This window comes from Prionailurus bengalensis, chromosome X (assembly GCF_016509475.1).
Source record: "Prionailurus bengalensis isolate Pbe53 chromosome X, Fcat_Pben_1.1_paternal_pri, whole genome shotgun sequence".
In the NCBI taxonomy this organism is placed as follows: Eukaryota; Metazoa; Chordata; class Mammalia; order Carnivora; family Felidae; genus Prionailurus; species Prionailurus bengalensis.
Genome location: NC_057361.1, coordinates 84,775,076 through 84,791,898, shown reverse-complemented (window position 1 = coordinate 84,791,898; position 16,823 = coordinate 84,775,076). Strand labels below are relative to the sequence as shown.

General features: G+C 41.5%; 1 protein-coding gene across 2 annotated transcripts; it reads right to left on the bottom strand.

Annotated features, from left to right (window-relative positions):
• Window positions 1-506: 506 nt before the first annotated feature.
• Window positions 507-16,556, bottom strand: PLP1 (proteolipid protein 1). Of its 2 annotated transcripts, none has more exons than XM_043569693.1 (7): window positions 16,399-16,556; window positions 7,712-7,898; window positions 6,652-6,913; window positions 5,362-5,530; window positions 4,755-4,828; window positions 3,695-3,760; window positions 507-2,588 (listed from the first exon to the last, which is right to left on the bottom strand). In XM_043569693.1, the coding sequence occupies exons 1-7, from the start codon at window positions 16,400-16,402 to the stop codon at window positions 2,517-2,519; spliced, it is 834 nt and encodes a 277-aa protein (XP_043425628.1). In that variant the 5' UTR covers window positions 16,403-16,556; the 3' UTR covers window positions 507-2,516. The 2 variants fall into 2 exon arrangements, with proteins under 2 accessions (XP_043425628.1, XP_043425629.1); XM_043569694.1 differs by having other exon boundaries at window positions 6,757-6,913; window positions 16,399-16,554.
• Between the last annotated feature and the right edge of the window lie 267 nt (window positions 16,557-16,823).

Genomic DNA, 16,823 nt, shown 5'->3' with positions numbered 1-16,823 from the left:
GAACATCCAAACAATTGAAAGAGAAAGTAAGAATAACTTAATCCTCAACACACCAGGGCTGGGGCACCATTATCATATTAAAGAAGTAACCATATTTCAACCTGAATGAACAAAACACTCTGAAGCCCCACTTCTAGAAGAAAAAAAAACAACCTTAAGACAGGTGTGTCCAAGCATATAGGCTTTTGCTCTATATATTTGACTAGAAGTTCTCATACATTAAGACCTGAACTCTACAAAAACAAACAAACAAAAACAAAAAACAAAAAAGCCCACCTGAGTTCTAGTCCAAGCTCAGATATGTGCCTACTGGGTTTACTTAGACTCTGTTTCAAGCTATAAAAACAGTAGTGATTTATCTATTCTATATTTCAGAAAATTGTTGTGAGAATGACTTGGGTGACCTGAAAAATAAATGAGCTTCTTGAACACAGCACAATAAAGGTCTAATTATTCGAGTTTCTATTGTGGGGTTAAACAAAATAATTAATTCAAAGGACACGATGTTTGATTGAGAACATTCTTAATTTTATTTTTCTTTAATTTTATAAAATACATTTTGTAAGATAAGTTCCTAAAAGTTTATCCTTTATGTGTGTTAAATTGAAATTCTATATCAGAAATGAAGGAACACTTTCAGTTAACTCTCTTCATGTGTGTATATGTGTGTATGTATGCATGGGAGATTTTCAGGGAAGGGTTGGTTATTTGTTATGTTATTAAATCAAAACAAAACACAAGATATGGATTACTTCACTTTCCTTGATCTTGATTGGTTTCTCACAGAATCTTTTCCATCTCCTCCTTCTATGCAGCCTTGAAGCTTATCTTGTATACTGGTCTGAAGACAAATATTAAGTATATTTTTGTAAATATCTTACATCTCCTTAAACGTTGCTGAAACCACTTTGGAGGAGGGAAAACAAAGTAGCTCTTTAAAACAAAAGAGCCATCTACAGTAATATCCATAAAATCTTTCTTTCGATAAAGACCACTCAGCCTTTTCTTTTTTAACCCAAAGTTAACAAACACAGAAAGAGAAGCCTGAAACCTGGGAGATATTCAAGTTTCAAACTCTTTCCATATTTCCATTTCCATGGAGCCTGATGGCTAAGGCATTTGGTTATGTAATCTATACTAGAATAACCTGCACGTTAAACCTGACTCTTTACACACCAAGTTAACACTGCTAAATCAAATCACCCCCCACTAGCATAAAAAGAACAAATAAGTTATTCAAATTGAGGTTCAAATTCACCAAATCTGTTTCAACCAAGAGCAGAATAATTTGGAGAAAATCTAGTAGATGTATGGGACTAGCCAATTTTAAATATTATTTGCAATGTTTAATGTTCAATGTTCATCTGTTAAAGAATCATAATCAAAGAATCATTTCCTAGACCTTTCTGGTACAACCCAAAAAAGTGATAAACAAATTGGAAAATGTGAAATATGCATCATTCTGAAACAAATCAAGATCTTCTAATTATCCTCTATGACTGAATGGATAATACCCCATGAAAAGAGCACCATTGTGAAGATATGACAGAGGCCAGAGTATACAACTAATCAACAGAAAAAAGACACGCTATCTGAAGAGTTAGCTATCCTGTGTCTACCAGAGGGCTAGCTCAGTTTACACCGTTAGCCACTAACAACTGCTGCTCCTTCGGTCAGTCTTTTTATTTCATATGAGCTAGGTTCTCTCTGTTCTCAGCTCCTTGGAAACCAGAGGGTTGTCATGGTAGCTGTTATCAAGGAGAAGGGAGTGAGAAGATGCTGACAACACCTTGCCTCTCTTCTCTAATAAGGTGTAAGGCCAAGTGCCCCCTTGGGCTACACAGACACTACGCTCCCTTATGCTATAAGTAAGTTGGCTGAGTTAGGGCTTAAATAGTCCATCACCATCAGGGTCAGTGCTCTCTTTCTATGGGTGAAAGATCCTTGCTTTGACCCTTTTCTCCCAGCTTCAATAGGTAGATTTGGGCAAATGCTCCTATTGTTTTGACTGCATTTTTTTTCTTCTATCTTCAGTGGTAAGAGGGAGACAGAAGTAGGTTCTTTGTTTCGTACACCAAGGAGAATGTATTTGGCCCTGATAGGTGTCAAAGGGACCAGGTACATCCCTTCTCTCTACCTGAGTATCTTTCTTTCCACTTTGTTTCCATCGGTGGAAGTGCCCTGTGAGAAGAAAACACTTCCTGGTCCTCAGGAGATGCTTGAAAATTGAATTACAGCCTCCATTTCTTTGTGACTTGCAGTTGGGGAGTCACCATCTGAAGAATTTCCCATTTCTAGCAGGAACCAGCTGTGAAGCAAAATGACTAAAAGAGGTACATAAGAGGGGAGAGTCCATAGAGAGACATTAATCACCACAAGACTCTCCTTTCTTGTTACACTCATCAAGTAAGAGGGCCAGTCAGTGGCAAAGGCAAAGAGTTAACATGGGAGATGAAGCATCGTAGGCTGTGTGGTTAGAGCCTTGCTATTAGAGAAAGGGAAATTTCTACAGGAGATCAGAACTTGGTGCCTCGGCCCATGAGTTTAAGGACGGCAAAGTTGTAAGTGGCAGCAATCATGAAGGTGAGCTGTAGGAACAGAAGAGAAAATGCAAGTGAGAGTAGAAAAGAAAGCTCTCCCTCCTCTAAAGCTTTTTGGGAATGAGGAAGGATAGAAATAAAAACAGTTAAATAAAGGAAAAACCCCTTATCTGTGAAAAGCAGCGTGTCTCAGGCTTTTGTCCTACATACTTGACTAGAAGTCTTCTCTGAGACATCTCCTTCTAATGGCTCAGGCCCAGAGAATCAACTCAACAAGGACTTTTTTGACCTATGTTAAGCCTGGCACTGGATTTTCCTCAATAAAGTGAACAATGCATGGGCTCTGCCATCATGCTATCCACATGTCTGAGTGATCTGGAGTCACAGGCTGCTTGCTGCAGACACACAGCCACAACATGCAGTACAATCCTCCCTGTTTAATCTATTACAGAATGAGGAACAACTCAAGTTTGTATAAAAGCCTCAGCAGTAGAAGCCATGGGGGTTGCAAGCTCATCCTTGAACAGTCACTACTTATTTAATGACTACAGATAAATTCCTCACCCTTCAGTGCCCTAGGTTTTTAATCTGAACAATGAATGCACTCCATTGACACTGCACTGTAACACCATCAGCAGGACCTGGGGCATAGAATCACATTATAGTAATAACAGTTTTAATAATGTTAGAAGGTCCTCCCAGTATTTTTAGGAGAGTAACTAAATCCTTTGGAGAGTGCCCAAGGTGGATTCATATTTACAGCATATAGAATTCCAGGCTTTGGAAAATCATGTTTAGTAATGTATCAATGTTCTTGTCACTCATCTGACCAGGGTGTGTTGAGAATTAACTACAATTTATGATTGCAAAGTACTTGGAAATATTACATGCTCTGTAAATGCTAAATATCATTTCTGACTATTAATCTCTTACCTTATTTCCTCACACCACTTTGCTTGTTCCTGTCTAATTTCTGAAGTTTTTCAACTTTGGTAACCCATAGTAGAAGTTCATAGTCTATACCTTTTTTGTCTCTTCCCAGGAGCTTCTCTCCAGCATTTCAAGGTTAGGAATCTATCTTTTTGCCTTTCAGCATGGCTGTACCCAAGCTATCCCAGGACCATTTATTTGCTTAGATCATTCAGACAACTCACCAGGGAAACCAGTGTGGCTGCAGCTCCCACAAATGCAGCAATAAACAGGTGGAAGGTCATTTGGAACTGCAAGAAAATGCAAAAGGGAGAAAAGTTTCTTGCAACCGCAAAAATATGTTCTTCTGTAAATCATGAATGCAGCTTTCTAAATATGTTAACATCTTTGTGCTAATTCTGCATCTATAACTAAATTGCCACTTCTTTGAGTATAGGCCTCCTGTTCTTTTTTTTTTTTTAATTGTTAACATTTATTTTTGAGAGAGAGAGACAGAGACAGAGACAGAGTGTGAGCAGGGGAGGGGTAGAGAGAGAGGGAGACACAGAATCTGAAGCAGGCTTCAGGCTCTGAGCTGTCAGCAGAGAGCCCGATGCGGGGCTGGAACTCACGAGCTGTGAGATCATGACCTGAGCCGAAGTCAGACACTCAACCTACTGAGCCACCCAGGTGTCCCAGGTCTCCTGTTCTTTAATATACATCACAACACCTAGTCACATAGCATCCAGAGCACAGAATACTCATAAAATATTTTAATCAACTGGTTCCCGGCAGTTATATCCAGGATTCCAAAATTTAAAGTCACAAATTTTTTAACTTTTAAAGTTACTGCCATCTTCCTCAAGATTTACTTTTATTCCCCTGTCTCATTTGTATATGATATCTATTCCCAATACGGTGTTTGCCCTTTCAAATGTACTTTTTGTTTTTACTTTTCATTACAGATGGAAAGATTCCAAACTGAAAGTGTTTTGTAAAACCTATGAGTGTCTCTATGCACAAATCATCTTCTTGATAAGGTTTTTAACTAAAAGAATAAAATTTTTCATTTGGGGGTTTCGTCAGTAAGCTCTTTCTTTTCCTAAAGCTACAAATTTCTCCTTTAAGGAAGTAAGTCTTGGAATGGAAATCTTTCTATGCAGCTCTAGGGAAAATAGATGTTTTAAGAGCTACACTCAAAATCCAGCAAAGAGAAGTTGTGGTTTTTAAAATTGAAGGCCTTGTGTAGAAATTTGTATGGTACTAGCCAATTCCATTGTAAAATAACTCAAATGGCCCACTCACCTCAGCTGTTTTGCAGATGGACAGAAGGTTGGAGCCACACACCTTGCCAGGGAAGGCATTCCATGGTAGAACACCTGAATAAGACACACAAGGCAACCAGGGTGAGTTGTGGAGTTGTGGGGCTCCATGAAGATTTTCTTTCAGGGCCCTTCTATCCTTAATCATTCTGGCTGAAAAGTTGGGTCCTACTAACAATCACAATCCCTTTTTTTTGTAAAGATTTGCCAAAGAAGAAGAAGAAGGTGAAGGAGGAGGAGGAGATGGAGGAGGAGGTGGGGGGAAGGGAGGAGAAGAGGAAGAAGGTGGTACTGAACAGTTGTGTAATCTGGTCTTTGTCTTTGAAATGTGCTGCTTCTGGGTTGGGAACAACAGTCAACCAGGCTAGAGCAGTGTGAACAGCCAAGAAAATTCCCACCACTTCCAAAAGAAGTTCCCTTTCAAGGGAAGAAGTCTCTACAATTTCAGTGGAGAAGGATTAAAAAACTAAGAGCCAGGCATCCATAATATTTTCCCCTATAATTACCATCCTCATTATTCTAAGTAAAGGACAAAATATATAGTGCTTTCACAGGGGGTAGGAAGACAAAGCACCCATATCCTAACTTACCATACATTCTGGCATCAGCACAGAGACTGCCTATACTGGCAGAGGTCTTGCTGGGGAAGGCAATAGATTGGCAGGTGGTCCAGGTGTTGAAGTAAATGTACACAGGCACAGCAGAGCAGGCAAACACCAGGAGCCACACAACGGTCAGGGCATAGGTGATGCCCACAAACTAAAACAATTGAAATGGGGTGGTTAGAAATCAGCATCAGCCTGGAGATGTTGAAACACAAACTAGGAGATCCTGGAATGGCATGTGCCAGATATGAAAGCAGATTCCAGAGATCTCCACCAAATGAAATTAGTAAGCAGGGCACCTCTGCCAACTGTCATTGGCAGTATCTACTAGAGAACTGGCCCCAAGTGTGTTGGAGGGTGGGGGAAATGGGTGGGGGTTGGAGTGAGGAGGATCCCTGGGTTAGAGAGGCTTCAGGAGATTTTTTGGCAGATAAGGTGTAAAGAAATCAAAACAGATCCTGAAAGAAAGTCGTGCCATTTCTCAAACCTTAGGCTGAGCTTAGAAAATGTTCCTCGTCATAAGACTTTTGATCCCTAGTCATTGAGCAAAGCCAATAGGAGATTTAAATATCAGATACAAAAACCTTTCTAAGCCAACTGCTGGCCACAGAAGACATCACTATAATCCATAGATAGTCAACCCCCAAAGGATCTTAACTCTAGAGATGGAAAACCAATGTGTATCTCAGTAGAAGCATGGATAGTCCTCAGACAAAGATGAAGCATTAAAAATGCAGATCTATGCTAGTTCCCTCTGGGACCTCCAACAGAGTAAAATCCCAGAATATTGTGAATTCCTCCTTGGAGTCAATTATTTTTTTTCCATGATCCACCCTCTCTCTCAGATCAAGCACCTGTATCTCAATCCCATGAGTAGCATCTTAGACTGTTAGGCAGTCATATCTAATCTTGTTGTGGTCCCCGCTAAGAGGAGAGTAAAGGAATACCAACAGATGTCTTAGAAATTGTCTGATTGTATGAAGTGTCCACAAAACTCATGCTTTTTCTTTCTTTCTTTCTTTTTTTCTTTTTTCTTTTTTCTTTTTTTTTTTTTTTTTTTTGGATGAAAATTTCTAGGGAACTTTTGAAAGTTGAGGCTAAGCCAGCTGGGCACCACGTTCTTCCTGACCTTCTCGTTCGGCTGTAGCCATCACTTCCTCACTCAAAAGCCAAGCCCCTAGAGAGGGCTCAGCCTTGGGTGGGGATGAGGCCACAGACTCACGCCCAATTGTCCCCCACCCCTTGTTATTGCCACAAAATCCTGAGGATGATCACCTTGTCGGGATGTCCTAGCCATTTTCCCAAACAATGACACACCCGCTCCAAAGAATGAGCTTGATGTTGGCCTCTGGAACCCCTCCCCTTCTGGCCCCCTGTTACCGTTGCGCTCAGGCCCTTGCCGCAGATGGTGGTCTTGTAGTCGCCAAAGATCTGCCTGACTGCACCGGTGGTGTAGAAGCCCTCAGCCAGCAGGAGGGCCCCATAAAGGAAGAAGAAAGAGGCAGTTCCATAGATGACATACTGGAAGGCATGGATCCTGCATTAACATATAGACAAAACATACCAGGAAATCTTATTGAGGACCCAGTTAGGGCCCTTCTTGCAAAAGTGAGGTGGACACTTAAGTGGGCACCTAAACAAGGCTAGGGATTATTTAGGAAAATCACTAGGTTCCTCCTCAACCTCTCCACCTTATCTTTATTGAAGTAAAGAAAGACAAAGAGTGTGGCCAATAGCACATGCTCCTCCACCCACCCCTTGCTTACCCTGTGACCTGAAGAACTAGGACTGTATTCTCCTTGGCCTGACCCTTCAGAGATATTCCTTCAGTAGGAGAAAGAAGAGACGAACTAGACCAAGAGGAGGATGGATGAAGGAACAGGGGCCTAATATGCTCTAGGAACAGGAAAGTCTTAGTACGGGGGCCTGAGCAGAATCAAATGGTATATCAAACCAAGAGCAGCAGCCCCAATCTGTCCAGTCATTGGACCTTCCCTGAGTTCTCCATACCTATCACTATAGAGGCTCCAACTGAGTCAATGTTAAGCCTATGGGCAGAAGTTAGAACATGTGGGACAAAGCAAGTGTGGTGGGGGTGAAGGGGCAATGAGAAGTGGACTGGCCAGAAGACAACCCTCCCATTTCTGAATTTGGCACTTCCCCCCATTTAGGACCTTAGATGAGGCATAGGTGAAATCTGCAAACAGAAGGAAGACTCAGAAATCCTGTCTGGCTCCACACTAATCCCCTACTAATCATTAAGGTACTGATGAGTCCTGTATGTCTCCAGGGAGAGACAGAAAGAGAGAAGGGTTCATGTAGGACAGGTACTTACACATTGATGAGATACTCATAGTCCTGGTAGTTTTTGGAGAAATAGGTCTCAATTAGCTTTTCTGTGCCAGTGAGTGCTTCATGTCCACAGCCACAGAACAGTGCCACCCCAAAGAAACACAATCCAGTGGCCACCAAGGAAGCAAAGGGGGCCCCTACAAGACATCTTGCACAGCACTCCAACAAGCCTGAGGAAGAAGAAGGGGAAAAGTCATGTATGTTCCCTGTGTATCTTGTGCCACTCATACTTCTTTGTCAGACAAGTCAAGGCCCATGCTCACATGCACAGATGGAGTAGTCATCCCAGATTCCAAAAGCAGAAGAGTCTGAGCTTTAGGCTTCTGGAATGTGAGATTGACCCCAAAACCATTACTTAGCTGTATTCTCTTTTTTTGGACTTTTTTTTTTAATTTTTAAATTTTATTTAAATCCAAGATAGCTAACATATAGTGTAATAATGATTTCAGAAGTAGAATTTTGTGATTCAGCACTTACATAAAAAACCCAGTGCTCATCACAAGTGCCCTCCTTAATGCCCATCACCCATTTGGCCCATCCCCCACCCAACACCCCTCCAGCAACTCTCAGTTTACTTGTGAAAATAAATCCTTACTTTTAATTCCTAGAATGTATGTGTTTGTTTGTTTGTTTGATAATTAGTCATTTAAGGGGTGCCTGGGTGGCTCAGTCTGTTAAGCATCTGACTTCAGCCCAGGTCATGATCCCGCAGTTCACAAGTTCAAGCCCCATGTTAGGCTCTGTGCCGGCAGCTTGGATCCCAAAGCCTGCTTCAAATTCTGTGTCTCCCTCTCTCTCTTCCCTTCCCCCACTCGCACTCTGTCTCTCAAAAATAAATAAACATTTAAAAAATGTTTTAATAATAATTAGTCATTGAAGTAGCATGCTAGGGAGATTAGGCAATCATCCTCTCTTTTCTTATCATTCTGATTTGTTTGTTTTAGTCATTTATCAACTCTTATGGAGTACTTACTATTTGCCCAGTATTGTGCTGTTATGTGGGATGTGAAAACATAAGACATAGACTGTGCCATACGAGAGTCTTTTGTTTACTAAGGAATAATGAGCTAGGTAGATCTAATATTTTCAACTAACAATTTCAGACAGCCAAGGAAATGGTTACAGAAGGTAACTAAGAGTTCCAGGAAGGGATGGGTGCAAGCCAGAGATATTGGTATTGTCAGACAAGATTTGAGCCTTGGAGAGCATTCCAGGTGGGAGAAACTTTGGAAATTGCATGCTCCTTGATATTTCTGAATACTGTGTGTATTTGCTGCATGGAATGCTTGCTTCTTCATCATCTATAATGTTATGTGGAAAGCAGTCCAATGGGAAGGAGGAAATTGGCAGAGAGCGGGGGATAGTAATGGGAGGGTGACTATTGTTCACAGTAATAAAAATGCAAGCTTAATGATTTTTTAACACCTTGCATGACTGATTTGTCCCCCTATATTGCAGCTTGGCCAATGTCTGCACCCTCAGGCCTATACTGGAGTTCTGTCAAAACAGCTACAAAAAAACTCTAAACAAAGTCAGAAAAGCATGAAACATCTTTCTGGCATGACAAAAACACACCAAAGCCTGGGAACACAGGTGTCTGAAAGTGCTAAGAGTCCCTGAGATCCCAAGACCTGTTACCCCAGGCCCCATGCCAATGTTGCTGAGAAAGAGGAAAGGCACACAAGAAGTCATAGGCTCTGAGAACAGCTGTGCCCCAAGTACTAGCCCCATGTTCTAAGTGCCACATGGAGCAAAACTTAACAAATGTCAAGTAAATGGCTGACTAAATGAGGAAAGGATGGCTCCTTCTGGCCACTTGGCCATATCCCAAATCTATACCTATATCAATATCGATATTGATATCAATATAGATATAGATATAGATACACATACATATGCTATCTGGTTTTATACATCTATTCACATATCATACAATATATATGATATATGAATTTTTTTGTATATATATCATATATATATATGGATTATATACAAATATACAGCTGATGTGGTGAGAAGCTGCTTTTGAAAAAGTACTTTGGAACTCCTTATAAAAAGAAAGCAAATTGTGTTAATTTCTACTTTTGAATTTTTATTCAAAGCTCACTCGTCCATACCATTGTAGCAAGGACTAGGGGAGTCCTTTGCCCAACCCTCTTAATACTAGTAGTTTCTTTTTAGCCCTATGTGCTTAAACATCTGTTGGTTTGCATGGCTGATGCATTGTGAACAGATTTTGAAGGACCAAATTATCTCTGATGGGAAAGTTGAGGTAAAGGCATTTATCTCTGTTCTCAGAGCCACAGAATGAGTCCTATTACCCATCATCCCATAAAATGACAACCCTTCCTTGGTCCTCAAAGAGCCTCTTCCTCAAAGATTCTGGTATGTGACACCAGAGATGAGGCTCAGGAGCTTCAGAAGCAAGCAGACTAAGTAGCTAACATTTGAGGCAGAACTGAATTTTCATCCTTTTCCAAAAACTGAAGAATGACTTTCAGAAAATTTGGCCTCTATGAAAAGCAATCAATTTGTAGCTGTGCTGCTATAAATGGAGGCAGAGTTTACTTAGTACGAACTTTGCAATAATGTTTGGGAAGAGTGTTTCATCAGAGCTGGCCCATGGTGTGTGTGTGTGTGTGTGTGTGTGTGTGTACGTGCATGTGCACGCATGCATGCATGCATGCAAATGTGCACATGCACACATGTATATACCAGAAAGAAAGACACAGCAGATGAAATTGATCATTGTTAGAAAAATTGATCTTCCTCTTTCTCAACAGGTTAAGATACTAGATGCATCCTGTAAGTCAATAAAAGGAGCTTGGAAATAAACAGTGTTTTCCTACTCTGTCTATCCAACTCTTTCCCACCCCCAAACTCTTAGACTCTTCTAGTAAAGAAGGTCTCTGAAGCCTGAGGATGGGGGGAGGGGAAGGTCAGTGACCCCACTGTTTCCTCTCTCCCCAGCACAGGGTCATGGCTTGGACAGAGCCCTCCATAGCTCCTTTGGACAAAGAAGCCTTGTTTTTCCCTGAGATCTCAGGAACCTCATTGGTATTCTGCAGGGGCCTGCAGGCCTGGGGGTGGGGAAGGGGGTCAGACCCAGGGAAGAATGGCAGAACTGTTTATTTAGCCCAGAGTAAGGACAGCCATCCACCCTAGCAAGTGACTGTCCTGTGCCACCCACTCACCCAGCTTTTTCACCCTGGAAAAAGCTAAACAGTCCAGGTGTGATTAGGGATGAAAGAATTTGAACTCTTGCTAGCCAAACAGGGAATCCACTCTAAGTTTTAGTTAATATCCCCACCAGGGTTGTAAAGATAAGGAAAAATCCTCTTTAGTGAATCAAATCCCTTGATAATCATCCAAAAATAACCAGAGTGTCTTATGGAATATCTTCACTGAATGATAAAGGACTAAGCTTTGGAAGCAACTCTGGATCATCAACTGATACACTTTTTTTTTTACATACATTTTTCCTCTGTTCTCTTAGACCTCAAATAACTTAGCACCCCTTTTCTGTTCCTCTGACATTCAAAGCAAGGGTCAAGAGGGACATAGGTTTTAATGAATCTTTAATGTGGAGTTGGAAATAAATGGTCCCAGATAAATATATCACTCTGGAGCTCTACATAGTTAAACTATATCAGCATACACATTACATGTCAATTTCTTTGTAATCAAAATGAAATGTTGATTCTGATGCCATTTAAGTTCAGCAGAAAGGAAGAATCTCATTCAATCCGTCCAAGCAAAAAATCAACTTTTGGATTCCGAAGGGGAAAAACTCAGAACATGCAAAAAAAAAATGTGTCTTCATCATAGTAGTTGACAATCATAACGTTCTGAGAAAGTTCCACTGGGTTCACTTTGATTTTTTACAGCCCAAGAAATATCCTTGGGAATGTGCGAAGCCACAAGCTCTACATTTCAGTACCTTTCATGGTTGAAAGGGTATTGGTTTAATTTAGGAAGGCTATAACGGATTCTGGAGAAGTTCTTTGGCTCTCTCAAGAGACATGCTCATGTTTCCAGGCTAAAGACAGACTTTCACATGGTATAATTGACATAAAAGAACTGTATAGTAATAACATTACCCAGTGCAACTCAATTGGATTAAACTGCCTGACTTTGGTGATAAGTTATAGAGAAAAATAAATACCTTTCCCAGTGTTTTCCTTTCATTTCTTTTGATGTGGATTCAGTACAATTATTAAGCATATATGCAGTAAGCTAGGCACTGTGAGAAACAAATGGGAATTATAAAGCCTTGTCCCTTTCTTCAATGACATTTCCATCTTGGGGAGAACAAACTTGTGTCTGGGAATCAAAGACCAAAGCTACCTATAACCTAGTGTTAAAATGTATACGACCAAGTGCTCTGGGCAAAATGTAAGCAAAAGGTAAATACTCATTGTTGGCTAGATTTATCTGCAAACTTCCAAAATGAGTCCAATCAATCTGTGATTGAACTTCAAACCCTTCTCACCAATGCTTTTCAGAGGAATCTAACAAAGATCATCAGGACCATTGTTACTCTTATCCAGATCCATGTCCATCCAAAGGATTGTGTTGATCCTGATGCTGTCTCTTTAAGCAGGAGCCAAGAGCTCCCAAGCCCTCTCTCCTTTCCTATGCCCTGGGAATGCCTCAAAGACCAGCTCCACGATGGAAATTCAGTGTGAATCTGGGAACTCATCAAAGGGAAGAGAGTAGGGGCTTTCATCGAAAGAGATGGTAGAAAGAGACCAATTGTGCCTTGCACAATTCTCAGCCTGTCCCTTGAATCCAGCTGACAAAGGGAAAGATAGAAGAACCCTATACAATAGAGTTAAACAACAGGCAAGCTCATTGAGCAAAAAACTGGCCCCATCTCCCTAAGTCTCTAATCTGCACTACACTCTTACCCTCCTCCCAGAACCCACCCCTAACCTCACTCCATGAACAGAGGCCTCCTTGACTGGGGCCTATAATGGTTGACAGGGCCAAGATGCTAGAGCAGCCGTGACTGGTACCGGGGATGGATGAGGATCAGTGGGTGGGTTCTAGGAGTAAAACAACAATCATCAGGAGGTGCCAGAGACAAAGACTTTTGCTTCTGGCCTTATCCTGGTCAGACAAAGCCCTGCCTATAATCTCGTCTTCCCTACATGAACTCAGCACCTATACCACATTCAAGTGCTGAAAGGGTCCCTGCAGCCACTGGAGCATGGGAATTCAATCCTGCTGGATAGTCGAGTTATATGGATAAAGTTAAATAAAAAAGAATTTCAGCCTCTTCTTTGGACAGAAATTATATTATTATTACCATAACAACAGCATTTGAGCCAACTTGTTTCCTATACTCCCTACTCCTCCCCAAACACACACACACACACACACACACACACACACACGTGACAATTTATGCCCAAACATATGGAGGTTGGAATAGAACCTTGATTGTTAAACTCTGTCCCTGATACATTTTCTTCATTTTGCCCACTTATGCAGAAGTGAAAAAGTACCCGGCAATAAGCTAAGGAGATAACATTTTCTATACCTTATTCCTTATGTCAGTCTCTCACCATTTTTTGCCTCTCTCCTTGGTTGCAGTGTAAAGCTGATCTGGGGAATGTTGTTCTCCTACTTTAGATATCACTCTTTTCCAGATCCCTTCCTAGCAGAGAGCTCAGAGGCAAGTGCAGATCTGAGATATCACCCTTAGGACCATTTTCAAATAGCCAAGGAGGAATTAATCAATCGATACTTGTTGAACTTTTGAGGTAAGTTTGACACTGGATAGGCCTTAACAGTGGGAAAGAAAAGGAAACCTGCTCTGTTTGTATTCCAGACTGATGTGACTATTCTTGACCATATCGCTGCCCTGACTTCATCTTCTCTGGATCTGAAGTTCTGTAGGCAAGGATGGCATGTCTACAGTTGCTTTCTTTCAAGACCAAGAACTATACCCTGAGGATGGTTTTCATGGTTTCAAGATAATACACAAAAAGGCAACAGGGAAAAAGATGCCACTGGCTGGGTGCCAGTGCCTTGATGGGTTTAGACACAATATGTCTCCCACCCATCTCCCAGAGGGTTCTTAGGCCTTATTACTACTCACACAACTTTGAAAGATTAGTTCTAGTTGTCAGGCTGTTGAGTAAACTTCTGGCTTTCATAGTGCAGAACCAGGGCAAAGGCTCCTCCAAGCAGAGCAGGCCTTTCAGTCTGCCTAACTCTCCAAGATCTCCTCTGGCTCTGCAAAGCTAAGGTGAGAAATGGGGTGGGGAAGGCTGTCCATGATCATTTTAGTCAGTGTCTCTAGGAAGATTGAGTGTGCGGTTTTGGATCTGGTTTCTTTTTAGCTCTTGGCAGTCTTGTGGCATTCTTGCCATCCTGGTGGGATTCAGTTTGTATTCAGGAATTCTGTAAAACTGGACCCCTCCTCTGCTTCCACACTTCTTGTCTGAGCTACCCTCACTTAGTCTGCACCAGCCAAAACTATACTTACTGCTCGGCAAAGAGCCACCTTTGGAGGGAAGCATCACAGTCTGGTTACCAAGGTAACAGCCACTGTTCTCAGACAACAGGCTTGCAGGAACCAATGTTTTGCTGTTCAGAAATGGCATTGTGTTACTGAGCAGGGAACAATCAGCTACTGCTCTTTAGCTCTTTTCTGTTTCCATTGTTATCCCAAAGACTCATTTGGAACATTCCCCTCCCAAGTCGGGAAAAGGTTTAATGAACTGTCATTTCCCCCATAAGCCTTTTGTATAGAGAATACTGAATTCAGTCTTCTTCTTTGTTTCCCATCCTATCGGATTCTATCTGGTCAATGTAGTGAGCTCCCTGTTTCTGGAGGTGATTAAACAGAGATGGTCTATTATTTATAAAGTACTTGAGATACTTTGTTATTGAATAATTGGAAACTCAATGGCTACTCTGTTATGTGCACCTGGCCCAAGAATTGCCCACCCCCAGGATCTGGGATCCAATACACAACCTCAACTTTGCCCTTATCTGTGGCAATTTCCCCTGGAGGAAATCATCCAACCTCCATGATATAGGAAACTGTCCCTGTGGTCACCTCATTTGTTCCTGCCTTTTCCTCAGGGCTTTCATCCTCTGAGGAAGTAATATTTAGCATCATTCTTTACTCCCTTTCCATTTTTTAATTCACAACCTACCCAATCAGCTGCCCTGACATTATGTAGCGTTCCTGATATTACCAAGGGTAGGAACTGAGTTTCTCCAACATTCACCTCTCATCTGGCTACACTCAGTTGGTCAAATTATTCTTACCCAAGTGCACAAAGTGTACACAAAAAAAGTCCAAACCACTTTGGAAAGAGTTAAGAGTCAGCTTATACATGCATTATTTTATAATAAATGGTATTATCATTATTTACAATTGTTATAGAGCTTTCCCATTTTCAAAGGATATCCACAACATTAGTACTTGATTTTCACAACCCTGAAAGTAGACAAAGCAGTTATTGTTATCCCCATTTTCCAGAATATGAAGTGATAATTCACAGTGGCCAACCCAAGGTCATGAAGTTCATAAGTGGCAGATATGGGATTCAAACCTGGTTGATTCTAGCCCTGCCCTCTTAATTATCCATGTTGAATACATGCTTCAAAAAGTTCTCTCAGGATGAAACAACCTAAAGGCTGACACCAGCTTAATATAATTGAAAACCGTTTTCTATGGATGTTCCTATAGTCTTCTGGGTACTATATTTGATGGTGAATACATACAATAATTGATTCTCGTTTCATTTAGGATGTATTCAAGCTGCTACTGTTCTTTTGCCAAATGTGAGTGAGCAATGTCTACACATCTCTGTGACATCCTGTGTGGACAAAGACCTTCATGCTCTGTACACCCTGCTCTAAGTAGACACTATGAAAGACGAGATAGCTTCTCTCTTTGTTCATGGAACTTGGAGAAGCCCTTAGTACTCAACCAAGTCAGCAAGATCCGTAAGGTCCCAGTAGCCTTCTTGTCATAGAAGCATAGGAGGGATTTAGAGTCTGAATCATGCCCTCAGAAAGGCTAAGTCTATGATATTAGTTAGATATGATCACCCATATATGTACACGTGCACACACACACACACACACACACATACCCTACCCATATCCATTGAGGCCTTTATTTTCATTTCCTGAACCAGAGATTGGCCTTCTCAGCCATAGCCAAGCCTGAGTTCCATCTTGCTCAACTCCCCAATTTCCTTCTGATGTCAAACAGGGTCCAAATTTCATATCAAGCAAGCAGTCATTTTATACATCTGAAGGCTAGCCAACACTCAGTTGTCACCAGAAGAACCAGGGATGTCAGCTGACCCAGTCATTACCAGGGCCTAGGAACCAGGGAAAAGAGAAGGTAGAGGGAAGTGAGGGGGTAAGAGGACACATGACCATATCCAACCCTCTGGGCACTCTCTCCAAGGACCTGTGGTACTCTCCACGTGCTGCTGGAGTTCTTGGGCAATAAAGCATCATTCTCAGTATCTCAGAAAAGGAGTTAACCGAATTGAGTGCTAAGGAATTAAAGACAACAAGTGCCAAAACACAGCTTATTGAAACCATTGGAAACCCCGAACCTTAAAGTTGGAAATTGTCTTGCAAATTTCTGTGCCTGCTTGAATCTTCCATGCTAAAATTTTTGAAACTCACCCATGTCTTTGGAACTCTGACTCCAAATTGTAGCCGGCTGGCTAGTCTGCTTTGCGGCTGACTTTGTTCAGCTGGAAGGATCCTGGTCTCTCCAGTCTCCTTCTTCGGTCCTTTACTTTTTTCTGAGTATCTTTGTCCTCTTCTCCTGCAATGAAAAGGGCTTTCTGATTGACAGCCAACCCCCTTAAAGAGACAGGCCCCGCTTTCCTCCTCCTCTCCTCCTCCCCTTCTCCTCCCCTTGTCCCCACCTCCTTAGGGATACTCCCTTCTCTAAGAACTCCATCTTCTCTTTCTGCCTTTCACTACCAATTGTTTCATTTTCTGTTTTTCAGTTTTTCTCTAAGCCTTGTCTGTGAGGAATTTCACTTTGATGCAGAGCATCTGGAATGTGGTTTGGGGGTAGAAACAAAAAGAGGTCCTAGGAA